The 26,014-nt window shown below is 45.3% G+C and overlaps 3 protein-coding genes across 3 annotated transcripts in view; 2 read left to right on the top strand and 1 right to left on the bottom strand.

Moving 5' to 3' along the window:
* Nucleotides 1-8,950: 8,950 nt before the first annotated feature.
* Nucleotides 8,951-10,146, bottom strand: LOC128786465 (uncharacterized). Its single transcript, XM_053939731.1, has 2 exons — nucleotides 9,756-10,146; nucleotides 8,951-9,580 (listed from the first exon to the last, which is right to left on the bottom strand). The coding sequence occupies exons 1-2, from the start codon at nucleotides 10,144-10,146 to the stop codon at nucleotides 9,255-9,257; spliced, it is 717 nt and encodes a 238-aa protein (XP_053795706.1). The 3' UTR covers nucleotides 8,951-9,254.
* A 147-nt stretch (nucleotides 10,147-10,293) lies between these two features.
* EPCAM (epithelial cell adhesion molecule) lies at nucleotides 10,294-16,222 on the top strand. Its single transcript, XM_053936966.1, has 9 exons — nucleotides 10,294-10,536; nucleotides 10,856-10,963; nucleotides 11,557-11,797; nucleotides 12,080-12,145; nucleotides 13,322-13,385; nucleotides 13,798-13,899; nucleotides 14,055-14,252; nucleotides 14,637-14,678; nucleotides 15,695-16,222. Exons 1-9 carry the CDS (start codon nucleotides 10,470-10,472, stop codon nucleotides 15,734-15,736), a joined length of 930 nt encoding a protein of 309 aa, XP_053792941.1. The 5' UTR covers nucleotides 10,294-10,469; the 3' UTR covers nucleotides 15,737-16,222.
* A 7,271-nt stretch (nucleotides 16,223-23,493) lies between these two features.
* MSH2 (mutS homolog 2) overlaps nucleotides 23,494-26,014 on the top strand; it is a 47,476-nt gene continuing 44,955 nt past the window's right edge. The window contains exons 1-2 of the mRNA XM_053936951.1: nucleotides 23,494-23,729; nucleotides 25,834-25,988. Of these exons, the coding sequence (XP_053792926.1) occupies nucleotides 23,510-23,729; nucleotides 25,834-25,988 (375 nt within the window). The 5' untranslated portion in view covers nucleotides 23,494-23,509. The remainder of the gene's footprint in view (nucleotides 23,730-25,833; nucleotides 25,989-26,014) is intronic.

The following is a 26,014-nucleotide window of genomic DNA, read 5'->3' as shown; positions in this document are numbered from 1 at the left end:
TTTGCTAATAAGATTGCTGAATAAGATTTAGTGTGAAATGTTACTGTTGCCTTTTCTTAGAAGAGCTAAAGATTTATCCCAGGAAGATGGCAAGACATAGATCCATTTGCATTGTTTCCCCCTGCGCCGGCCAATTAAAGTGAAACTGGCCTCATTTGCTATGGTAATGAGAAGAGAGGCCTCTTTACACCTTCCTCATCTTCTATTAATAATTTGCTAAATTATTTACATGCTCTGATTTAGCAAGCACATTCAGGGAAAGATCATGCCAAGTTTCTGATCAGGGAGAGAGATAAGAAACATACCGAGTGGTAAATGTACCAACTAACAACATCTCTGTATGGAACGGGCTGAAATCAGGGTGGAGGCAATACCAAATACATCAGCAGGGCAAAAGTCTGCTTCTTTGAGATTCTCACTTCTTGGATGCATATTCACCTACATTCATTGTTCTCTCTCTCTCTTTTTTTTTTTTCATATTACATTTCATCAAGTGATTCAAAGTACTCATCAATTAGCTACTGTTAATTTGATAACTGGAAAAACAGAGGAAGTGCAGGTTACAGAAACTTCCACATAACCATCTTAATCTTCAAGACCAGGAAAAAAAAAATCTTTTTTATTCCCTATTGCAAAACATGAAGCTGCAATGATAACTGTGGCGTGCATACTTCCTTATTCTTTACACCAATAAAAAGTGACTTACAATGTCAATCTATACCCCCACAGAGCTTCCTGTAGGTCTCCCACCTCTGAAATAATTTTTGGCCTGGTGGTTCTGCAACAAAATATTAAAAGACTTCTTTTTTTTTTTTTTTTTTCACTCAAAAAATCGGTCACAATCAAGTTATTGAACAGGTATTGTGACTTTTCCATGGGTGTATTGTCCCCAGCCTGCCAGGACTCAGGTCTCTGCTCTGATTCAGACCCGTTGCACAACATTGGATCCGGCTCTTGAGGAAACTGAGCTTGCGAGAGGGAGCTGTGGGAATGTCTGGAACTCTGCCTTTCTTTCCTTGCAGGACTCTGCAGCCTGAGGTAGGACCGACATGGGGATGACTCAAGGATTCAGCTTGGAAGAGTTATGGAAAAAACATCAACGTGGAAAGGCTGATCCCTGGACCCAGTGAGAATAAGGAAACAGAACTTCACCCAAGTCCTCTGCATGAGATAATGGAATCAACCGGCTCCCACCTTTGCTTTTTATTAACTACATTTTTCAGAAGGTTGTGGCACAATTCATCCAAGAATATCGGGAAGAACGGAGCTTTTGGACTTCCGAGTCGCTTGTTGGACATCAGGGAGCGCTGTTTCACCAGCAGCGATGTGAACCGAGCCAATGCAGCGTTTGTCCAGCGCAGTACACGGCGTTCCATGCTGCTCCTCTTTCCTAACCCTTCCTCTAGGTGCTCATTACATCAGTTTAACCACTCTTCATCCCTATATGCAATCACAGTTTGAAACTACATTTTTAATGTATATAAATTGTGTATATATAAAATTGTATATCATATATATTTATATATATATAATATAATATAATTGTATATAATATAAAATATTATATATTCTGTATACATATATATATACATTAATAAATAATTTAAATCTAAATATATGTGTATATTGTATTATTTTATATAAGATTGATATTAATAAAATTACTAAGACCTGGGCTTGAAAGACCTGGGATTCTTACAAAATCTTATTTCTGGGGAAAAAAAAAAAGTCCATACATCCACTGGAACTCCATTATATGAGATATATAGTTATATAGCTATCCAGAATTTGGTCCAAAAGGGCAGCTGCAGAGCATTTTGATTCCTTTAAATGAAAAAAGGACAAAATTTTTCAGTGAATGATTTGTTTACAGATAGAATAGGAAGCATCACTGAGGAAAAACACAGGGATAGGATTTTTCTAAATTACATTTAGGATATATTTACATACCTTTTTTTCGGATTTCGATATTTTTGAGATGCCTCTGGCCTCTGATATCCTTTCCAATTAACTTTTTTTTTTTTTTTTTTACTAAGAAAGATAAAGTACCACAGGTAAAACGCCTGGTACTTCTTTTCAAAGTCATGAAGAACTACCATTGATTCTTGTAAATACAAATCATTATCCCCAATAAAATATGTATTTTTCAGTTAGAGACTTCTCCTACTTCCTGCAGAGTGTGAAATAGGAAAAAAAAAAACCTCTCTTCCCTGTAGAGATGACTGCTGATCCTGCTGGGGGAACCTGGCCTCTTGACCAAATAATTCAAAGGGAAATGCTCAAGGACCGAGAGCTCCATTCCTAAAGACCCATTGTGAAACTGAAACACACATCTAAAAAGCAAACTTTGGACATGAGGTTAATTCTTTCAGAATAAAGGGTGTAGCAAGTCACAGGATTAAAGTAGAGGAACAGATGAACCACCTGAACCCACATCTGTCACCAGAAACCTGTTTTATATGTGGGAAGAGAGAGTAAGGATTTAGATGAGTTCTGAGAAACAAATTATTAGGACATAAAGGTGCCTGCACTAGGACTAAGCATAACAGAATGAACACAGTTTACCAGTTTGCTACTGGAGAAGTAAGCAAGGCTACTGGAAAGGTGCCTTGCAGTTAAATCCTTGCTTTTGACAAACACTGCAGTATGATTAAAATTAAAAACGTTCAGTGCCACTTAAGTGTATGTCACTGATGGATGATGAATGGGCAGGAAAATTGTTTCCAGCTTTGTTTACTTGAAAAGAACGTCTGAGCATACAGCAGTGTTTTCTAATATTTAGGTCTCAAAACAGCTGTAGTTATTCTCAGGTACTGAGAAATTCGGGAGCTCTAAGGAAAAAATGATTTGGAAATTATGCAGTGAACAAGAAATGTAGTGACTGGGCTAATAGAGCAAGTGGTAAAGGAAAGTGGAGGCTGCCAGCAAACACAGTGCATGTTTAAACATGCTGCTCCTGCATACTTCAAAACAGCCAAGCACTCTGCAGCAACAAATCTCCATAAATCACCAGGGACATGAGTTTGAACTTGTTCATTCCTACTGTAAATAGACTGATACATCCTGTATGGAGTTAACTAAGTCAAAGATTTATTTTTAAGGATTGGCACCTGTATGCTGGTTGTAAATGAAACAAAGTAGTCTTATCTGAAGAGTTCCCATTTCTCTTTAAAGCTAAATAGATGAAATAGACTACATTAGGCCTTCACCATAAAAGATGAATGATCTCTCAACATCAGTAACTCAAAACTAGCCATGCATATTTTACATTAAAGGGAAAGGAGATGACCTGCAGTGTTTTCCTTGAAGTGTTTTCTGAACCTTCTGACATCATCCACCATATTCTAAGTCTTTTTTAGCCACTGAAGGTTGCATTTTGGATTTGCAAGTATTTAATAACCATGGCTATATTCGTTACCCAGCTGTGCCCATGCCGTTTCTTCACGCTGAATTGTGCAAAGAGCCTTAGCAAGCAGGACTCTTCTCTACCTCCGTGGCCCTGGAGCCATTTGTTCCAGGTGCCAAGAGCAGCAGGCTTCCTGAGAGACAGGTGCAGGAGCAAGGAGCAGGTGTGTGCAACTGTGCCCAGGGCGCTGCCCATGTGCTGTGCATGCGCAGAGGGACTGGGTTGCCTACGTTCACACTGGAAAATGGGAACTCTCCACCTTCTCCCTTACTCCTCTTTCCTCTCAGAAACAACTAACAAACACCAGACTTCGAAAATCTCCCGGGTGAATATGTAGCTGAACAGAGAAGGTTTCACGAATTTGACTTAAGAAATCCTTTTTATAAAATGGCGTTAGCTAAAAAGTGTTTCATTCCATCCGGCAAATAACACAAATGCTTTGCCTCACTGATGTAATGTTTATGTACACAATAATACACTAAACTAAAAAACATCCAAGGAACCTATTATCCAGGAAATATAGCTTATGTTATTATCTACAGACATCAAAAGTAGAAAAACATTGGTACTTTCAAAATAGCATCCTAATTCTTTTCCTGAAGGCAAGTTTCCTAAATAATAGCTGCTTGAGTCACTAAAGAATAGGTGGGACCCTTCAAACTTTTAGCTAGCTGGCTTATGATTCTATTACTGGGCAAAATGTGTAAATTTCATCAAATCTTTCTCATCTTATTTTCCAGTTTCAAAGTTTACTGGTCACATAGGTCACAAACTCTTTCAAACACAGTATCTATTTACTCTCTGTTTTTATACTGTTGAACACAATTGAATCTTTGTCCATGAATCACAGCTCCTATAATATGAAACAATAGTTGTAATTAAGACAGGACAATTTTTCTGTTGTCAAGAGCCGTTTTTGTGTGGCATGGCATGGCATTCAAAAGGCTCATCCCATGAAAGGATTAATCAAAAGTAGTGTAGCTATAGTTTTTGAAGCAAGAGGAAATTGTTTTCATATGAAAATAATTTGGCTCCCATGCTCTGTACTGCTAGGAAAGGAGCAGCATCAAGTTCAGTAGTGGGAAGGCAGAACTTCAAGGACAGCCCTTTAGAGACTAAAACCAGACAAGTTAAAATGCGACCTGGAAAAAGTCCAGGATCTGCTTCTTTTAACTCCCATCCAATGGTCCAGGCTCCACACAGTTAAATTAGAATTGCCACAGTTTGTTAAACATTGAATGCCCCTCCCAATGGGGTCTATAATTACTCCACAACAGGTCAAAAAGCTTTCTTGTTTCACCAAGTTCAGTAATCACAGGTTGTAAAAGTTCTCTCACTCCGAGCTTGAAGCAATAAAATGACTTAGTACAAGGGCTGTAAATTAAAGTGCACAGAGAAACAGATGAACTTTGGTAACAGCTTTTGCTAACTGGAAAAAAACAAGGGAAAACTCAAACTGTGAAAGTAGTCACAACACAAAAGCAATTTATTTCAGCGAGGGACAAAAAAAAAAAAAAAAAAGCAAAACACTAATGGCATGCCCACCTCTTTGAACCCCACTCTCTGCATTCCATTGTGCCGGTGTTTGCGGGATGAGATTTTCTGCCCAGCTCATGGGTGTATTTATTCACCTTTGCTTGGGGTATGACTGTGCACACAAATTAGAGTGAGGCAAGAGTGGGTGGGGATTTACAGCATGTTAACTGCTCCCTGGAAACTGCAGGCTGTGACCCTGTTTTCACTGAGGAATACATGGCTTCTGCTCACTGCCAGGCACAGCCGTGTCTGGGGGTTGTTACTGGGGGTTACAGACTGTGAATCCACACCCTCACTAGCCCCATGGCAACCTGCACGAGTCCAGCACAAGCAAATTCAATGGCAGGTTTTATGACAGAAGCACTTAATGTGCCTTCTGATAACACCACACTGAGGGAGAGGACAGCTGTCTCTGTGAACATCTGCTTCAGTTCTGCCTACAGCCCACAGATGTTGTCACGCAACAAAGCACGGTAAAAACTGCTTGGGACTCTCTCAAACAGTTTTCAACAAGTGTTTTGACACAGTTTTGTCTGTATCCTCTTTCACAGAGAATGGCTAAAAGGTGTGTGGGGGAGGGAAATAAAGTAACTTAGATGCTGAAATAATTTTAATGTAAATAGAACTTCTTTTACCACAACTTGTGATCTCGTGTTTTCCCCTGAGCCCTTTCCAAACACTACAAACTTGAGGGCTTGGGCGCCGTATGAAATTAGAAGGTTTGCCTCGCTGCTGTGCAGTAGTCTGGATGAGGAGTTATTACAATTTTTACATCTAATGCTGCTTATTTTAAGTAGCTCTGAATGCTGACAATAGGTGTTCTAAAAATGCTGTCAGAGCCATGGAGATGCATTTTCAGGTACGTAGAGGAGGGTGACAAACCTGTTACTGGCCCCACCCTATGGAGTTAAGACTAAGCCCTGGCAGAGAGGTGAGGATGCCACAACGTATCAGACAGGTTGGTTTCTATAATCCTCAAAGACACAAATAGAACATACATTAATTGCATGAGCATTTCTCTCCTGTGGCTACACCCTGTCTAGTTTTATGAACCTCTGAACCAACAGCCCTGTACCTCTTAGTAGCTACTCTTACTTTCAAAGGTCTCCAACCTGGTAGAGACCCAAGCTGTGGGCTTCTGAAGCTGAGGACATCTTCGTGAGGGTTGCTACTGCCTCTGAACTAATTTCCATTTTCAGTGTGCATGGCAGTTTAGTCAAAATGCACAAACACTGTGATATTATTTTTAAAAAGTCATGATCTAGAAACAGACCAAAAAGACCCAAACGTGTAAAAAAGCTTTTTTTTTCTGTTTTTTTTTTTTTTTTTTTTTTTTTTTTACAGTGTTTGGAAGTAGTTAGACAGTCTAGCAGAAAGGCATGACTGCTCATTTATTTTCTTATTGGCTCTATACTTGACCACCTCTGTATGGACAAGAGATTTAAGTTCTCCAGGATTCCAAATGTTCTCATTATTCAAATCAGTGTAACAAGACTTACCTGTTTACTAGTGGTTTTCAAACAGGCAGGGAAAAGAAAATAGCAATAGAAGCACCAGTTTTATTACAGTCCTTTGAGCAGCAGCATGTGTCAATTTGTGACAACATGGAATCTTCAGAAACACACAATGGACAAGGTACTGTACATAATTTCTCAATATTGCCCTCTTCTTACACTTCTTTCAAGGTTTCATTCTAGGAAGATGAAGTCTGACAAAAAAAAGTTGAATGCAAACTTTCTAAAGCTGTCCTAATAAAAATTTCCTGAGCAAGTCTATAATATAATGATGTATGTAGCAATGTCTGCTGTCCAAAATACCTGTTGGCACTTTTGAGCATCACTGCTTCTGGTTGTTTCTATCTTTGTCAGCCTTAACCAGTTAAAAGTCATGAATTTCCAAAAGCCATTAGTTTTGTTAGAAAAAGACTATGCTTCACAATTGGGTGTCATACATGACCTATTTTCTAGGGATGAGACTCTGGTTATCTTTAGGAGGGTACACCCAAAACCAATCGGGTTTGCAGTCCCTGAAGAATCTCAGTTAGACCGAGATTGCCAAACACCCCGGTGGCATTGATCATGCTCTCTCCACTCATCTCTCTGATCTGCTGATCACAGTGCATGTCACAGCCCCACCTTGCATCGTTTCCTGATACTTCAGGAGTGACTCACACATCCTTTCGACTTTCCCTGAAAGGAGATTCTGTGCTTTTCTGTGCCTGGGGAGTTTCACAAAGCCCACTTACCTAATTTCTACTGAAGACCTGGAAATGACCTCACCTCATAGCCCACTATCACACTAATTCTTACTGGCTTCAGAAAGAGCTGGATTTATTTCCTTGGATCTGATTCACAATTCACTCAAGTCAATAGAAAATCTCCCCCTGGAGTCAATGCCTCTTGAGTATTTTAGTGAACAAATATTTTATTCTCCAAACAGATCAGAATCCGATGTAAATTACAGAACAAAAGTAGAAAAATACAGATCACACGAGTTTTCCTGATACAAGATTACATACTTTGGGTGTGTAGAGTTTAGTGACCAAAACATTTTTTCTTTTTGCTATATAGTAGAGCCAGTATTGTGCTCATAGCATTTAAATTATAATTTGTCTGAGCTGTAATTATGCTTTAGTAAGAGTAAACCACAATGAGCCTACACTGCACTGCCTAATCAGCAGTCAGCTGTTTGATAAGAGGTATCTCCAAGAGCTGATAAAATTATTGGTTTATAATCAATATGCAAGGCCTTACCTTTAGAGCTGTGTGCTGAGGAAAGTTAACATAGAATAGCCATTGAATATGGTAATGTATTTCAGCACAAAGAGGTACAAGCACCACAAAAGGTACAAAAATGACACTGCCTCCCAAGCCCCCAGACACCAAGGTACCCGTGTAATAAACTTCAACACTCAGGCCCTTGGACCTGTTTAGCCTCACATCTGCTCCAGTGGCTTTGATTCTACTGAGAAGCTGCCCTCAAAATAACCTGGAAAGAGGCTAAGATGAACTCTGCTGGGAGTGGTCCCTCATTTCCACTGCCTTGCTGGTGAATGACCTCATGCAGAGCAACTCCCCTTCAAAATGTTTAAACAATAATTTCCTCACATTTGGGAACCTGGTGAGACCACAGGTAGCGAGGTCCTTATTAGCCCCTGCAAACTGGAGCCAAGTTAAATGCTGTACTACAAAGAGCTGCACAATGCCCCTGTGTTCCTAGCAGAGCTATTGCAGTACTTTCTACAGGTGCTAACTCACATTTTGCTACATGTCACAACACAACAGTGCCAAAACACACTGTAAGAGGCTCTAGTCCACACAAATACCCTAAGACCATTCAGCCCCTAGATACTAAAGGTTATAGCTATTTTCTAACAATAAAGATGCCTATGTGGTATTTGAAAGTGCTTGTAGAAAAAAGCAGGACAACTTTCAGTAGTAGTCACTCCAAGATGCCAAGACTGCTCAGATTTGTAAAACTAGGCACAGAGGTTTACCTACACAGAGCAGGGATCAGGAGAAGAAAGAGGACTAGCTCTAGCCAGACTGTTCTGTTCTTCAACATGTACATATTAAATAAATAAATAAAATAAAGGCAAAAGACCATCATAAAATTTATTGGTCCTTCTTATCAAAGCTTACGTAGGTCAGCTTGGCATTTTGATAATGACAAGACAGCTCATCTTGAAAAAAACCAGTGCTTTAACATGGAATAAGGGATTTATAGTAAGGCAGGCATTTCTGAGATTATCCTACTTATCTTTCTGGAAAATGCCATAACTTGATGAAAGCTATACAAGAAGTCCATATCTGAGACTTTAGTCTTCCCAAGTTTTCATATTACTAGGCCAAGCTTTCCTTTTGAGTCCTTTGACAAGTGTATCAGAAAAATATACTTATCAATCAGGAACCACACAAAACCACAAAAATAATAAAGATAAATGCTGGAAAACTCTGATTTGGGCTGTACCAGGAGTAAATCCAAAGAGCACTCCTTTAACTTGGACCCGTCTGAGACAGCAGCAGGGCACTGGAGACAAAAACAACATACAAAACCAGGTACCACACAAACACAGCTGCGCACAGAGACAAAAACACTAAGATAGCTCACCGGCAGTTCCACTTCAATCACACAAAGTTTTCAAACAGTTTCACTTATTGATGTCTGCACATGCAAAAGCAGAAACATATTTTTATTGCACAATGAACTGGTAAGAGGAAGCTTCAAGTCTTTGGGCAGAGTGTCATTGTGGTTTTATCCTGTACTAAAATAACTTGTTTTTCTAGGGTGCTGATGTATCTTTTAGAAAGATCTATGCATATTTTTTAACTGAATAAATAAACTCAAGGTCCATAAAGCATTTCCGGTGTACCATACCTATCTTTTGTCTTCCATTTTGGCATTGCTTTTTCACTTTGGAATGCCCTCTTAAAGCCAGAAAAAGTCTTTCCCGTATTTCCTCCTCGGCAGCCTGGCAGGGCTCTGGCACTACCTCCCATTTTGTAGGTTCCCACAAAGCTGCGCTGCTCAGAGACAAAGCACTCAGGACTACTTTTTCCTGAGCGAGGAAATGAGGATACTGCAGCACCAGGAGCGAATCTTCAGAGAACCTTGAGGCAGAGACGTCTGCTGTGTATTCTAGAAAGGAACCAAAACCGAAAATAAAAACGCATCATCAGTGAAGAGCCTTACGAAAGTGTTCACTCTATATAAATAAGCGTTCTGGTTTTTTTTAATTTACTGAGGAATTATCAGAATTTATGTCAAGCACGGAGTAGTTCACGCGGCACCCCGGGATGCGAACAAAGCTCACTATAAAGTGCGAGCATTCCCTGCCTGCTCGCAGCTCGCCGAGAGGGGAGTGGAAACACCTCCTGCCTATCCCGAGGGAAGAGCCCGGGGCCACCAGGCCGGGGCAGAGACCTCGGGACCGCCGCGGCGCTCCGAAGGTCAGCGGCGGGCACGGGAAGCCCCGAGCCGGGAGCGCCGCGGGCTCTGCTCCCCTGCCCGCGCGTCACGGGGCAAACACGCCCGGGGGCTCCCGGCGATGAGTAACACTTTCCCCTCCTCGGCGGGGGCCGCTGCTCCCCGGCTCCCCGCGACGGCCCCAGCCCGCCGCCCCTCCGCCCAGGCGGGGCGGTTTCACAGGTAAAAAGCGGGCACGGCCGCGCCTCGGGACGGCGCTCGCACCGCCGCTCCCCCATCCCATTCCGCAGCAGAGGCGCTCTTGGGGCCGGGCCGGGAGCAGGTCCCGCCCTGCCCCATCCAGTTTCGCCCAGGTGCGGCGGGAGGAGGGGGCGGAGGTGGTTTAAGAGCGCGCCCGGCGGGCCCGGGGGAGGAGCCGCCGCCGCCGCTCCCCCCGCGCGTCCCAGGTGTAACCGGAGCCGGGAGGGCGCGGCGCAGCCACCAGCACCTGCGGAACCTGTCGGGCGGCTCACAGCGCTCCGCTGCCGCGCACGCACCGCTCCCTCTCCGCCCGCGTCCCCGAGGACTTTTTCCGCCGGCCTCTCCGCCGCCCGCCCCAGCCATGAAGCCGCTCTGCGGGGCTGCGCTCCTGCTGCTGCTGCTCTGCGCCGCCGCCGCTGCCCAGAGCTGTGAGTGCCCCCCGCCGCTCCTGACCGAGCTCCCCGCTCCGGGACCGCTCCGCCGGGCGCCCTGTGCCGCCAAATGGCGACACCATTGCTCCTTCCCCTTCGCCAGGGCGCGGAGCGGGCAGGGGCGCCCTGCCTCAGTAGCTCCCCTTTGTCCGCGCCCCGAGGGAGCCCCGGTGCTCGGGGAGGGAAGGAAGGGAGGGCGGGAGGGTGGCCGGGGGGAAGCGGGGGGTGCGGGCGCGCCACGCCCGGCCGGTGCGAGGCGGCTTTGTCCGTCCTGCCCGGTGGCCGTGCCCCGCTCACGGCCGCGCTTCCCTTGCAGCGTGTATCTGCGAGAAGAACAAGCGCGTCAGCAGCTGCAGGATGGACGGCAGCGGCCGATGCCGCTGCGAGGCCATCGGCTCCGGAGTCACCGTGGACTGCTCCACCCGTGAGTAAAAGGGCACGGCCGGGCGGGTGGCACGGAAACGAGCCCGCAGCGCGCCGGGGATGCTTGTTACTTGTACGCGTGGGAATGACCGCTGAGTTCCCAGCAAACAATGGAGGCAAGGAAGGAGTTCTTCTTCCTGGTCTCCCAGGTCAGCTGGTGTTGGAAGATAAGCGTTCAGGGTTTCTCTGCTTGTACGGGTGTAGGCTCACGCCTCCTCCTCAATATTTGTTCTCCAGTGGCAAGAATTTCTTGAAGATGAACGTTTAGCTTCCTTGCAAGCACATATCCTCACTTTTCCTCCAAATCTAGAGGGGACAGAGCCTTGTGACAAGACCTCTGGGTTCAAGTTCAGCTGTGAGAAATGGAAACTGTAAATCCTAAGGCTGGACTTGTTAGGCCTTTGCCTGGAGAGGCTGACGTACCCCAGTTGTATTGATTTTGTGCACCACCTACTCATTAGACATCTGCTCTTCTGTGTAATGGCCTCGAATCTGGTTGCTGCTGATGTAACCTGGTGTCCGTAGGGATTCAGAGCTCTGGTTTGGACATGTGTGGTCTGGTGCTGCATAATGCGACTTTCTGGTTATTTTTAGTGACTTCGAAATGCCTGCTGATGAAAGCAGAAGTGGTGGGCTCCAAATCGGGTCGTCGTGAGAAACCAAAAGATGCATTTGAAGACACCGATGGTCTCTATGATCCTGAGTGTGAGAACAGCGGCGCTTTCAAGGCGAAGCAGTGCAATGGAACCACCTGTTGGTGTGTGAATACAGCTGGGGTCAGGAGAACTGACAAACACGATGCAGACTTGAAGTGCAATCAGTTAGTCAGAACGATGTAAGTCTTTCAACAGGGTGTGCTGTGACATGAAAACATTCCTGTATGAGGCTCTGCCTTGTGTGAATGAGGCACTGGGGATGAATGAAGATGGAGCAATCAACACTTGGGTGCTGGGCTGGGTTTTTTTTTCTTCGGAGACAAGGAGATATCGAGTGGGTTTGGAAGAGACTTTGCTTGCCTTGGTTTTGTCTCGTTGTTCTGTTTTTTTTTTAGCCTGGGGTTAGATATCTTTGTTGTGTTTTATATGCATGTACTTCAAGAATATTCATTGTACTTCAGGTGGATCATCATTGAAATGAAACATGCTGAGAGAAGTGCTCCTCTGAACGCTGAATCTTTAAAGAAGTAAGTGATGATAGTAATATGTCATGGTAGTGTATGCATGTCCTAGTAGATATCTAGTGTATTTCTAAGCAGTTGCTAAAAGCATTGTCAGACCTGTGAACTCACTTTTAAGTGATTTTAGAAGCAAGCTGCAGATTCTTCATAGAATTGCTTTAATTTGTATGGGAAACAAATCAACTGCTAGAGAGATTCCCTTCTATTTAAAATGGATGGCTAGTTTTTTTCCCCCTCAAATCAATATGCTAAAAGAAATGGAAGGTAATGGATGAAACTGTTCAGAAAGCAAACTGACAAAAATGGCAGAATGACAGGAGGAAAATGGTGAGTTTAGCCTTTTTTTTTTCCCATTTTGTTAAAACCCCACTTGTAGCTATGAGATCACCTCCTTTCCAGAACAAAAGCTGCTGCTCTCTAGCTCTTCTTCTGAACTCTCCAAACTGGTACAGCTCTTTTGCCTAACACAGGCGTTTATTTTACAGTGAGTGCATCTTCACTGTTAGGAGTTAATTGAACTCTAGCATGAGGAGAGTGCCCTGGGTTTGGTTGGGGCAGAGTTAATTTTCTTGGTAGCAGTTGGTGTGGTGCTGTGTTTTAGACCAGTGACCGAAATGGTGTTGATTAATTCACCGGTGCTTTTAGCTGCTGCTGAACAGCACTTACATAACGTCAGGGCCTTCTCAGACTCTCACTCAGCTGCCCCAGTGAGTAGGCTGGAGATGGGCAAGAGGCTGGGAAGGGGAGAGGGCTGAGCTGAATGGACTGAACAGCTAGCCTATCTGCTATAATGCCGTGTTCAGCAATAAAGCTGGGGGAAAGTCTTCTCCCAAGCAGCAGTTGCTCAGAGGTTGGCTGGACGTTGATCTGTCAGTGATGACTGATTGCTTGAGGTTTTGTATTTCCCCCACCCAGCCCTTTCACTTCCCACTGTCTTTATTCTAACTGTTGAGGGCTGTTTTGTTTTTCGGTTTTTGCCCCCTACTTTTGCCCTTCTGATGCATTTCCTGATCCTGCTAGGGCGAAGTCACTGAGTGACTAGGTGAGGGTTTAGCTGCTACTTGAGGTCCACCCACCAGAGACGCTGCAGAAGAAAACAATTAGACCGGTCTTCTCACCTTGTTAAATGATAAATGTGAAAAAAATACTGTTTTTACAGCCATGGCTTTCATGTCCTTGCAGGTTTTTCACAGATACCATTACCAGTCGTTACCAGCTGGATGGCCGCTACATAACCAGCGTTCTGGTAAGGGGCACATAAAGTGTAGTAAAGTATCAGAACTTCATTTTGCTGTGAGTGACTTTAAAAACTCGTGTTTGACTAAAGCAATACAGCTTAGTAGCAATACAGTAGCTTAGTAGCAATACAGCGTGAGTTTTAGTAGAAGCTCTCAAAATGGTGAGCAATTAGCCAATAGCTGTATCTGAACAGAAATGCTGAGAAGCAGCACTGCTCTCCTTTGTACATAACTTCTTTGCTTCACTAGAAAAGTGGAATTTGAATCCTACTGTAAACAGTTGGCTTGAGTTCAAGAACCATAAACTTGATCCAGGATGCAAGTTCACAAACTGGATCATAATGTTTTGGTGAATATTTGATAGCTGGATTTAAAGTACCTCCTTCTTAATACCACACTGTATTTTTTTTTTTTTTCCAGTATGAAAACCCTTACATCACTATTGATTTGAAGCAAAATTCCTCAGAAAAATCCATTGGAGATGTGGATATAGCTGATGTGGCCTACTACTTTGAGAAAGATGTAAGTGTGTCTCCCAGAGGCTGGGTGTGTGTCTTGCACTGCACTCGGGAGTCTTGGCTGTGTGCTGGCTAAAGCAAGGTGAATTATTCCTGTGATGAGATAAATGCCTTACTACAATGTGAATGAGCAAGTCTGTCTTTTCCTATCTGCTCTAGGTGAAAGGTCAGTCCATCTTTCATAATAATGCTGGGCTAAACGTCAGCATTGACAACGAACCCGTGAAGCTGGAGAAGACCGTGGTCTACTACGTTGATGAAATAGCACCGGAGTTTTCCATGAAATCTCTGACTCCCGGCCTCATTGCTGTCATTGTAGTGGTGGTAATAGCAATAGTGGCTGCAATTGTTGTCCTGGTAAGTTCTGACAAAGCTGCCAAGCAGAACGGTGCTGGTAACAATCTGGGGAGTAACAGCACACACGTTCGGATTCTGATGGGAAGTCCTCCTTTGGAAATTGGCTTGCTTCTTCAGACTGTGGGAGGTGGGAAATTGGTGATGGGCACACACTGTCACCGTTTCAGGTTACAACCAGAAAACAAGTACTGGGAACAATTCACAGAGGTGAACAAAGTGCTTCCTGTTTTAAAGTAGCTGAGAGTGACAAACAACCTCGTTTGTACCTACCTCAGTTTGGAAGGATGAGGAACGGGCAGCTCTGAGTTTGTGTTTATAAAGTCAAAAGCAGATAAAGTTACTTGTATATAAAGACTTAAAAAACATTCTCTCCTTCTGTTACAGGTCCTGACAAGGAGGAGGAAAGGGAAATACGTGAAAGCCGAGGTAATTAATTTCTGTTTGTGCTGGGGAGGCGGTTGACCACAATCCAGAAACTTTAAAGTTTGCTGTAGGTTAGAAGCTCGCTTTGGGTGCTTCAGATATGTTCAAGGAGACTGAAAGTATTCAAATTGTGCAGCTAGTTTTCACCTCTGTAGTTCTGCACTAGTTTCAAAGGCTGCTGGTGATGTGCTTTTCCCAGGGCTGAGGGGGTGGGGTTCGGTTTTTCTGCAAGTTTTATTTTACATATGTATAGCAAAGGGCTGTGCAATCCACAGGAAGTGCTGATAGGCTTGTTCTGTGACAAGACCTTTACTGAGGTATTTGCACGGATCTCTCTCTGTTTCCATTGAGGAGCTTCACACCAAGTGTGGAGCCTTTTGTGGAGGAGGAATCCAAGCAATGTTGTAGCTAAACAGCATTGTCTGCTTCCTGCACTTCCTGCATGTGCCCTAAGTGGTGCTTTTTTCCTTTTTTTTTTTTTTTTTTTCCCTTTTTTTTTTTTTTTTTTTTTTCCTTTTTTTTTTTTTTTTTCCTTTTTTTTTCCTTTTTTTTCCTTTTTTTTTTTTTTCCCTTTTTTTTTTTTCCCTTTTTTTTTTTTTCCCCTTTTTTTTTTTTTTTTTTTTTTTTTTTTTTCCCCTTTTTTTTTTTTTTTTCCCTTTTTTTTTTTTTTTTTTTTTTTTTTTTTTTTTCCCCCTTTTTTTTCCCCCTTTTTTTTGTTTTTTTTTTCCCCCTTTTTTTTTCACCCCTTTTTTTTCCCACTTTTTTTCCCCTTTTTTTTCCCCCTTTTCTTTTGGGTTTGATTTTTTTTCCCCTTTTTTTTTTCCCCCTTTTTTTTCCCCCTTTTTTTTTTTTTTTTTTCCCTTTTTTTCCCCCTGTCCAGTGGGTTTGTCATGATTGTTCGTGTTGCATCAAATCCATTTGCTAGTGAAAATCTGGGCTGTTAGGTCCCAATGACTTACTGAGTCTTAAAGTTTAGAAGTAGCACAGATGCTGATCTCCCTCTACCTCCTCCCCTGCAGGTGAAGGAAATGAACGAAATGCACAGAGGACTGAATGCTTAACTAAATCAACTGAAGACAAGCCAGATTCAAGCAAGAAGACAACAAAAACATTGGAGGCATGAATCTTAAACTCTTAATTTCCTCTTGAAAGGGAGGCAATTGTGCTCACTTAATGATTGTTAAAACTCTGAACAACCAAGACTGGTAACCATTCAGCTACTTTTACTATTTGTTGAGAGTTAAATGCCCCATCTTACTCAAGTAAAATGTAACTATTGCTCCCTGATTTCATTTTTTTTTTTTTTATGATGATGAAACGAGTTGACAACTGCTGTTACTAGGGTTTTGGAGCATACATGCCTAAATGGTTATTTTACCCTTGTGGGAGTTTTATTGAAAGTAATGATTTTGTAGCCATGTTGTAATGAGACTGTCTCCTGTATTACTGAACACAACGTTTTTATGGCAGTTTGTACATATTTGAAGTTGCTGTAACTTTTTTATGACTTGAATTAATAAAACTTTGAAACAGGCTTCTAATTCTTCCATGGTGAAATGATAATCTGCTAAGTTATCATCCTTACAAATTTGTAGTTTGATTCCTTAAAGAAAGGAACCTCAGCAGAGTTGAAAATATTCTGGAACTCCAATTAGCAGTTTTTATTAGCCATCTAGTATCTCAAGAGCATGATATTTTTTTCTTAAAGCTGTGAAAAGTATGCAACAAGTGTCAAATGATAATATGCAGATCGTTGTATAAAAAATCAACAGGCTGAGAATGCAGTCATTTCAGGAATTCAGAGGCTGATCTTTCCAATGCTATGTAGGTGTTTAAAATAAGCCTCTAACCTAGGACATCTCTGGTGCAGGGTTGGGGGTGGGCTAATGGTGGGGCTAGGGGAGAGAAATTTACCCCATCACTGTGATTTTGTCTGTGGTAAAGCTGCTGCACAGCAAGGAGCTGTTTCTGCTGTTTTTCCTGTTCTCTGCCATAGCTGTGGAGCAGATTTCCATGGGCTCTCAGCCTCTCAGGACACAAAGAGCTTGCTTTGCTGTCAGTAACCTGGGCCATGGATGTTGGCTAGCAATCCCTCCAGCGTATCTGATTTATAAAGGAAGTGCTGTAACTCCTTGTTGCCAAAGAAATAATGAGATGCAAGATAAGGAGCTGAATGACAAACCTTGTTACTAATGTGGTGTTCTGACCCACCCTGGCTAAAACAGGAAAAGTAGGATAAGCTGCTGGGAGGATATTCTGCATACTGTCCATGAAATTAAATGTGAAGTGTGCCCCATCAGTGTGCCTGCTAGGTATCACAGGGAACTTGCTGAACTGTGGTGGTGTCACCTCCACTGTCACAGCTCACCAGTGTCCCTTCTGCCTTTCAACAGGGTGGTACCTCACGTGCATGCATTGCTGTGGTGGATATTGCACAAAAATCCCGAAGCAGGGAATTCACTGGAATGTTTTGCAGCCTTTTCAGGCTCTCCCTCTGCTGATCTGTGCCATTCCCTTTCTCCCCCCAGGAGGGATCTGCTGAGGTGTGATGAATTTTGTACCGTTCTGTAAGCTGTTAACCAAATAAAGCCAAGTTTTCAGTAAGGTGGTCTTGTGGTGAGCTGTGTGTACTTTTGCCTTCCCCAATGCTTCAGTCTCCATCTCCTCTACTTCCTTAAATGTCTGCAATACGGTATCCTCACCATTTCTTTCTTCTCCCCAGTATTCTAATGCCATTATTCTCTCTCCTCCTCCTCCCACCACATTTCTGGCCTGTGGGATGGAAAGAGGTGCTGTGGCTGGGCTGGAGCTGCACGTGTGCAGACTTGACTGGACGGGCTGGTCTGTAGCTGCTGTGTGGCCTGGACCTTGTCCCAATTGGTTTGTTTGAACATCATCTTCTCCCTGCTTTTCCCACACTACACTTTTTTTTTTTTTTTTTTTTTAATTAGTGGAACTTTTTGTGTCAAATATGAAGCTTAATACTGTATTATGGTCTTCTTCCTTGTCAAATTTGCCTGAAACTAGCCAAGGGATTAGAAAACCAGAAAGTTTATAGAAATTCTTTAAAAAACCCCAGAGTTTAACTAAATCCACAACTGAAACAAATGCACTGTTTCTGAACTCAGTTACTAACACAGTGCTGCTCAGCTCTCAAAGTGGTGATCAGTGATAGTTTTTTCATTAGTTTCCTGTTCTAAATAGTTTATTGACATATTGGCCTTTGTGCTTTTCTATTTACTAAACACTGCACTTGCTTAGCTGCATAAAAGTGTCTATTTATAGGAAAATGGGAAAGGATGAGGGGAACAATACCTGAGAAATTAGTGTATATATTTATAGGAAAATGGAAAAGGATGAGGGGAACAATACCTGAGAAATTAGTGTATTGGTATCTCGCAGCTTATTGTGTTTTATAGATTTTTATACCAAAAGAAGATGAATGTGATGAAATTCAAAGGGAAAAAAAAAAGCCATTATCAGCCATTGTGTCAATTCTCTACTTATGTATATATGATAGTTCTTCTCATATATAGAGCAATATGGCAAAAAATTATTGCTACCGAAAAAATAATATGGTATTAAATAGCAAAATATTAAATGGTCTCAATTTTGATACCTGGATACTACTTTTAATATTATTGGAAAACATTCATCAAAGTTAAAAAGAGAGTTTCCTGTAAAAGAAACAGACTATAGAACTTAATAAAGGACTAGTAGTCTCTGTATCAATTTTTAACTAGGTAAATATTTTGATACTTTCATTTGCCTTATTCATTAACTTCCTTACGTGAAGGAGCATATTTTTAAAATCTAAAGTTCTACACAAAGTTGAGATACCACAAAGTTTCCTCTCTTTTCACATAATGTCAATTTTGAGAAAGCATGTGAAGGGCAGATTGAAGGTGTATTGAGACTGGATAAATGGGGTTTTTGTGTTACAGAGAGGGGTAGGCATAAACTGCAAAAAACCCTAGTAATAATAAAACATATCTTAGTGCCTATGCACAACATGGGAAAATAGTGTTTGTATAGGCAAGTGCAAATCTATTACTTCCTTGTGAATTATTACACTAGCAAATATGCATTATTATTACTGCAGAGTAAAATTAAATGTATGTTTATGTAAAGACAATGACAGACTTTTTAGAAGAGGGTATGCTAATAATATATTTGAGAGAGCATGACCAATAAAGTCTGTACAACTTTCTTCTAAGACCTGAGTAATGCCAAAGCAGAGTTTCCACAGCTAGAAAATGAAAGGTCAGTGTTGCATGTGTGGGGTCTGTTGACAGTACTGTCCCCATTACCCTCCTGAACAATCAGAGTAGTTTGATAAGAGAAACAACACTGTTTGTGAACCACGTTTATTTATATCCTCACCTGCTGGACTTTGATCACCAGAATACAGTGACTCTGGATGACATGAAACAGCCAGAAAAAATATTCTAGGTAAGTGAAAACGCTAGCAGCTCTGCTGCTCCAACTGTACAAGTGCTAGTTAGGGAATTCCAGCAGCTCCCAGGAGAGGCTGCACTCTGGTACGGGTCCATCCCAGGGCATGCAGGCAGTCAGGCATACACGGGTGCCCTGTATGTTTGGAATAGTTTATCCCAAACCCAGAGAGTTTTATGAATTTTGTTAAAATCCTCGTCTTAGCAGGGACACGCAAGGGCAGACTTGCACAAAAAGGAGGTGGTATGTGATGGCAGAGGGAACACTGACCAGTTGATAGTGTGTGAAAACCTCACACATGTAAGAAATGATTTTTTTTTTCCCTCTACTATCCTCTAAATGCACCGCAGAATTTTTACACTTGTCTGCCGAGTAGAGCACGGCTGTGCCAAATCTGAGTGAAAAATGTAAACAAAAGAAAGTTAAAAGGCCTCTCTACTAGGCAACAGCCATATTTTCTCTATTCAAACTTACATTATCCAAATATTCTTATCCTGTTACTGTTAAGTCTCTGCTGCACGACACGAGTGCACACACAGATACACATCAGTCTGATACCAGATTTTCTGGTGACATCCCCACCAGCTCGAAAGCATTAGAGCTGCCACTGATCGCAGCTGTATACCGATTAACCACTGGTGAAAAAGAATTTAGTTTTTCTCTTTTCTTTTTCCCTGCGAAGTGGTTACAGGACATCCGTTTTCCTGACTGAAAACCCATTGTAGCTTTCTTCTACACGCTACTTACGCCTAAGAACGCAAAAAAAAAAAAAAAAATTTAATTAAGGTCTAGATTAGCAGCAGTTTTCCACCTGCCATGGGCATAACAGTCACAGGCATCTCATTCCCGTCGCCGCTGATGGGCAAAGGGAAAAAGGTGGGGAAATAAATGGTCCCCGCTCAGAGCTGACCGGCGCGGGGCAGCCGTCCCTGCTGGAGCTGCCCGGGAAGAACAGCGGCATTCAGGAACCGGCAGAGGCTCCAAGGGAAGGTGGTGATGGCTGCTGAGCTCTTCTGTGCAAGGCATGCCCGGGCACAAGCGCTGCTCACGGGCCGTGGCCAGCCCGCTCGGGGCGTTAGTGGCCGCTTTGGGTGGAGGCGAGCTGCGAGCGAGCTGCCCCGAGCAAAGGGCTGGGCGAGGAGGTGCAACCAGCCCAGGGCTGCCGGAACACGCAGCAATTACAGCTCAGCAGGCATTATTTTACCGCTTTTGAAGATGGCAGTGAGGTCCCCTGGAGTCCACCCTGTCTCCAGATGTTTGTATGGGACGCTCCTTTTCTCCCCGTCCTGTCTCCTGCCTTATCTGCAGCCATCGGTGTGTGCAAAGGCAAGCTGCCCCAGCTATTCAAAATGTGTATTCTGGGCTGGCCTGGTATTATCGGTGCTTGGCAAGGTTGCCTGACACTGTGAGTGCATTCCCAAGGCAATGTACTTGCTAAATGACGGCCGCTCGGGCTGAATTTACCGTGTGACTATTGCTGCAAGCAAGCTCTTTTGGTGGAGGGAAGTGTCAGACCAGATAGTTTAGCTGCTTCTGAAAAGCAGGTTAGGAAAAGCACACTTGTTCGTACCGAAAATAAATACATTCGGCTTGCCAGAGCAGTGTCATTTTTACTATTGTTATGGAGAGAAGAGGAAGATTTTGGGCTACTACAAAGCTGTCAAAGCTCTAGAGACCTGCCTGCTTTGCTCCTTCCTTCCTAAGTCAATTTCAGGCAGATTGGACTTCCTCTCCACCGCAAGAACCACTGTGATCCTTCAGCAAATACATTTACAGAAGGGGTTTGAAGGCCTTTGCTAGAAAAGCTGTGTTTCCTCAGGGACACAGCGCTGGGTTTGGGGAGGGGAAGGCTGAAGTGTGGATGGGAAGCCAAGAGTGACACTGGGCAGGAATGAGGTGGGGACACCAAAGCGTTCCCTGCGCTGGAACAGGCAGCACATGGCAACACCTTCAGACCAGGGTGGCCCAGTAAAAAGTTATTTTAGTGTGAAAACCTGACGCAGTTCTTAAGTGGGCATCTGAGGGCCTTTTGGAAAGCAACTATTGATACCAAGAATTATTGAAGATGACCACATTGCAAAGAAGAGAGAAACCAGGTGAGGAAATATAGAAACAGAGGTCCCAAAAGCATTCCTTAGCTGGGAACAGATGGTAAGAAGGGAGGGAGGAAAAAAGGATGGATGGGAGATGAGTTTTGAGAAGCTGACTAATATAGGGAAGAAATGAGAGAGAAAGCAATGGTGGGCAAACAAGGGGATGTTCTGTACAAGGTACACAAAGCAGAACATCACATTTATGCAAGAAACACTGAGGCATGTAAAATAGAAGATGTGCTTTGTCCATGGGTGATAGTGTGCAGGCAGCTGGATTGGGGTACAAGAATTTGGGAACTGGGATACCATGGTTTCTGACTGGAAAGATGAAAAGCAGTGCGAAGTAAGAGAAGTTTCCAAGAATACTTGACTTAGCTGATGAAACGTGGCATTTCTGACAATTCTTAGACTACAATCACCAGAAGATTGTCATCTATACTGTTTCTATTCCTTTGGGCATTTACAAAATAAACCAGGCAAACAAAGCAAAAAAGAAGAATGCTTAGGACAGTGCCAGGAAAAGAGCATGAAAAATCAAAAACCTAAAGCATTCTGGGCATGAGGACCACCTTGTAGCCAGAGCTCGGGATGCCTCTGAGTGCCACAGGGCAGTCCCTGTCCTTTCTATCCCCGGGCTGGGTAATCCCTGTGTGTAAATGGGGGTCAAGCCTTGGACTTTTTGGCCATTTGCCCTGTTCCTTGTGCTGCTTGGAAGGAGCGACCCCCCTGGAAAGAGGACAAGAGCTGCTCTCTCTCTGCTGCAGGGAGCACATGGGGGTCTCTGGACACCATTCCTGCTCTAAGCAGAGGGGGGCCTGTCACCCAGAGCCCCTGGCAGTGTGACTGGCCCGGGTGACAGCCCTGCTCTCGGCCTGCGCTCCTTCTGGCGGCCCGGACAGGACTCATGGAGCACGGGGAGTGCCCACCTCGGCACATGCTGGTTGTGCAGCATGTGCTTGGCCCTTCGGAGGAGTTCTGCCCAGGCAGGCGGCGGAGCCGCCGTCCCCGGAGGCGTTTAAGGAAAAGGCTCCACTCGCTGCCGTGGTCTGGTCCACGCGGCGGTGTCCGCCCGCAGGTTGGACTCGACGCTCTCAGGGGCATTTTCCAGCCCAAGGGGTTCTGTAATTCCGGCAGCGCGGAGCCCCGGCACCACCGCACCGCACCGCACAGCACCGCACAGCACCGCACAGCACCGCACTGCACCGCACAGCACAGCACCGCACCGTGCCGTGCCGCACAGCACCGCACAGCACCGCACAGCACAGCACCGCACAGCACAGCACAGCACAGCACAGCACCGCACAGCACAGCACCGCACAGCACCGCACAGCACCGTACAGCACAGCACCGCACCGCACAGCACCGCACCGCACAGCACAGCACCGCACAGCACCGCACAGCACCGCACAGCACCGTACAGCACAGCACCGCACCGCACAGCACCGCACAGCACCGCACAGCACCGCAAAGCACCGTACAGCACAGCACCGCACCGCACAGCACCGCACAGCACAGCACCGCACCGCACAGCACCGCACCGCAAAGCACCGCACAGCACAGCACAGCACCGCACCGCACAGCACCGCACCGCACCGCACAGCACAGCACAGCACAGCACCGCACAGCACAGCACCGCACAGCACAGCACAGCACAGCACAGCACCGCACCGCGCCGCACAGCACAGCACCGCACAGCACAGCACCGCACCGCGCCGCACAGCACAGCACCGCACAGCACCGCGCCGCACAGCACCGCACGGCACAGCACAGCACCGCACGGCACGGCACAGCACTGCACCGCACAGCACCGCACGGCACGGCACAGCACTGCACCGCACCGCACCGCACCGCACCGCACCGCACAGCACCGCACCGCACCGCGCAGCACAGCACAGCACAGCACCGCACAGCACTGCACCGCACCGCACCGCGCCGCACCGCGCAGCACAGCACAGCACAGCACCGCACAGCACTGCACCGCACCGCACCGCGCCGCGCCGCGCAGCACAGCACAGCACAGCACCGCACAGCACTGCACAGCACCGCACCGCACCGCACCGGGCGGCGCGCCGGGCGGTCCGCGCCTGCGCGCTCCCGCACCGCGGGCGGCGCGCGGCCGGGGCGGGCGTGACGCGCGCAAGCGGGCGCCGCAGCGATTGGGCGGAGCGGGGCGGGGCGTGACGCGGGGCGCGGACCGCGCAGCGATTGGGCGCCGTTGCAGGCGCGCCGGCGCGCGCGCGGCGTGTTTGGCGGGAGGCGGCGGCGGCGGGAGCGGCGGCGCACAAGATGGCGGTGGAGCCGCCGCGGGAGGCCGTGTGGCCCGAGGGCGCGGGGGCCGAGGCGGGCTTCGTGCGCGCCGTGCTCTCGCTGCCCGAGAAGCCCGACACCACCGTGCGCTTCTTCGAGCGCGGCGACTACTACACGGCGCACGGCGCGGACGCGCGGCTGGCGGCCCGCGAGCTCTTCCGCACCCGCGCCGTCATCCGCCAGCTGGCGGGGGCACCGGGTGCGTGGGGGCGAGCGCGGGGGAGCCCCGGGAGCGGGCGGTGAGGGAGGGACAGCGGCGGGTGAGGGGGACCCGCCTGCCCCAGGCCTGGCTGCGGCGGGCCTCGAGGCGGAGCGGAGGAAGGAGGTGGCCCCGGGATGCCCCCGGTAGTCCCTGGGATGCCCCCGGTAGTCCCTGGCAGTCCGGTTGCCGAGGCCTGCGGGTGTCGCAAGGATCGGGGCTCAGAGCGGCGTTTCGTGGGTGGCCTGGGCCCGGGCAGGGCGGGCGGTGCTGCGGGTCCCTTCCCGCCCTCCCGGGGCGGAGGGATGCGGGAAGGGAGATGCTGAGAGGTGTCCGTGTCCCGGTGTCCGTGTCCCGGTGTCCGTGTCCCGGTGTCCGTGTCCCGGTGTCCGCTCTGGTTCGTGGGAATCGCTGAGTGAAGTTCTCTTCTTTCGAATGTCTCTGTGCGTTTCATGAGCTTTTCTCTTCCGTGCACCCCGTGCTGCTTTTCGTTTGTCACTTGGTGTAAGGCGGGGCGGCTTGCGGATGTCGGGGGTAAGAGCATCAAGATAAATTATCTTGTCGGAAGGTACAAACCTTAGCATTAGCCTTAACCTCGAGGAACGCAATGCTGCTGAGTTATTGGCTCAGATTTTGCAAAATAAACCTCTTTTAATGAATCCTTTTTGTGTGTGTGAGCAACAGCGTTAAAAACATGATGTTCTCACATGCCTTTTTCTTTGCTGTTGTGAGTGATGAGGTCATAGGTAAAGAAAAACATTTAAAAACCCCAGCTCTCCCCAAAGCTTGATGTGTCTTCCTGGCTGGAGGCATGCATCAGTATTATTGTTATTTTGGAAGTTATTTTGCAGGTGCAATCACGTGGCTACCAGCTCCAGTTTTAAAACTTCTAAAGCCTTATCTACCACATCCAACTAAAAGCATAAAACTGCACTTGTTGCTTTCAGGATGATTTCAAAGTACACATGAACTTCAGCTGCTCCCCACCCCCTGCTAGTGTATTGTCTCAACTGAAAAAATAAGAAAAATTGTGTTTTGTTGGGACAGTTCTACACTGGGAAAGAGAATATAATTATGTAGAATGAGGGGCTTTTTTACCTCTTTCAAAAAATCTGACTAGATGTTGGAGGAAAGAAAATGAAAAAAATCCTACTTAAAAGAAGCCCGTAAGTTCTTATGGGTGTGGACAGTTTGCTGTTTAAAGTCTTTGATGGAAAGGGAGGAAGAGCCTGAAATGTGATTATGGCATGCTGCTGAAGGAGATGTGATTCTCCCTGTTGCTTGTGCTTGGTGTCTTACCTAACTCCAGTGTGTCTGACAGCAGTCTGAGTTAGTTCCACTTCCCAGCCTGGCAGAAAGCTTAATGTGCTCCCCCGAAATCCCCATTTGCTCAGTAGTGGAATTGGCTTGTTCTGAGAGCAGGCTGCTGCTGGAGCTGGGGAGGTGGAAGTGGCATTGCTCCTCTGGGCAGCTACATGGAATTAAATTTGTTCAAGCTGCATCATCTGCTTGCACGTACAGGAGCAGAAGCAAGAAATTTGTCAATTAGGCACTTTCTAAGTTAGGTTTGAATGTAAGCTTTTTTTTTTTTTTTTGGATGATATATTGTTTTTACTGATAAAGGGGAATGTCTTGGCACAGGTGTTGTGTGAGTGTGAATAGGGTGGCAGTCTTTTCTGCCAACAGAAGCTGCTTATCCAGGAAAGAAAAGATGTACAACAGGAGAACCTGTAGCAGACTTCTAATCCTCATTAAATGAAAATGTGTGAAATATTAATTAGTAAACCAAGTCAGGAATATTGTCAGAGGAGAAGGGTGAGAGGAACATATCCCTTTGTATATATTAATGTACTTATTAAGTGAAATTAGGAATTGAACATTGTTTTTATTTGGAGAGAGAATATGCTTTCTTCATTAGTATTAACCAGTTGAATGTTGTGGATTTGTGTTGTTTCATGGGATCTACATGTTTGCTTCTTTGATATTAAGACAGTGTCTTCTGAAGGCTGTTCTTGGGGATTTTGATTACAGAAAATAAGAAAATAAGCTTTATGAAAAAATTCAGGTATCTCATAATTTTCTTTTGCTTTTTTTTTTTTGGTAGGAACTGAGAAGCTTGAGAGCGTTGTGCTGAGTAAAATGAACTTTGAATCTTTTGTGAGGGACCTGCTTCTGGTTCGTCATTACAGAGTTGAAGTTTACAAGAACAAAGCAGGGAGCAAATCTGTCAAAGAAAATGACTGGTATTTAGCTTACAAGGTACAATTTTCAACCTTTCTTTATAG

The sequence above is a fragment of the Vidua chalybeata genome, chromosome 3 (assembly GCF_026979565.1).
Source record: "Vidua chalybeata isolate OUT-0048 chromosome 3, bVidCha1 merged haplotype, whole genome shotgun sequence".
Taxonomy (NCBI): Eukaryota; Metazoa; Chordata; class Aves; order Passeriformes; family Viduidae; genus Vidua; species Vidua chalybeata.
Note: the sequence above shows the minus strand (reverse complement) of the source record. Positions and strands in the feature narration are given on the sequence as shown.

Bases quoted from the DNA above. Each gene is read 5' to 3' on its own strand.
- EPCAM (XM_053936966.1), top strand. From the start codon at position 10,470: ATGAAGCCGCTCTGCGGGGCTGCGCTCCTGCTGCTGCTGCTCTGCGCC. The intron at 13,900-14,054 runs GTAAGTGTGTCT...TATCTGCTCTAG, and splicing joins CCTACTACTTTGAGAAAGAT to GTGAAAGGTCAGTCCATCTT. The intron at 14,253-14,636 runs GTAAGTTCTGAC...CTTCTGTTACAG, and splicing joins TGGCTGCAATTGTTGTCCTG to GTCCTGACAAGGAGGAGGAA.
- LOC128786465 (XM_053939731.1), bottom strand. From the start codon at position 10,146: ATGGGGGAGCGGCGGTGCGAGCGCCGTCCCGAGGCGCGGCCGTGCCCG. The intron at 9,581-9,755 runs GTGAGCTTTGTT...GTTCCTTTCTAG, and splicing joins GGGAATGCTCGCACTTTATA to AATACACAGCAGACGTCTCT.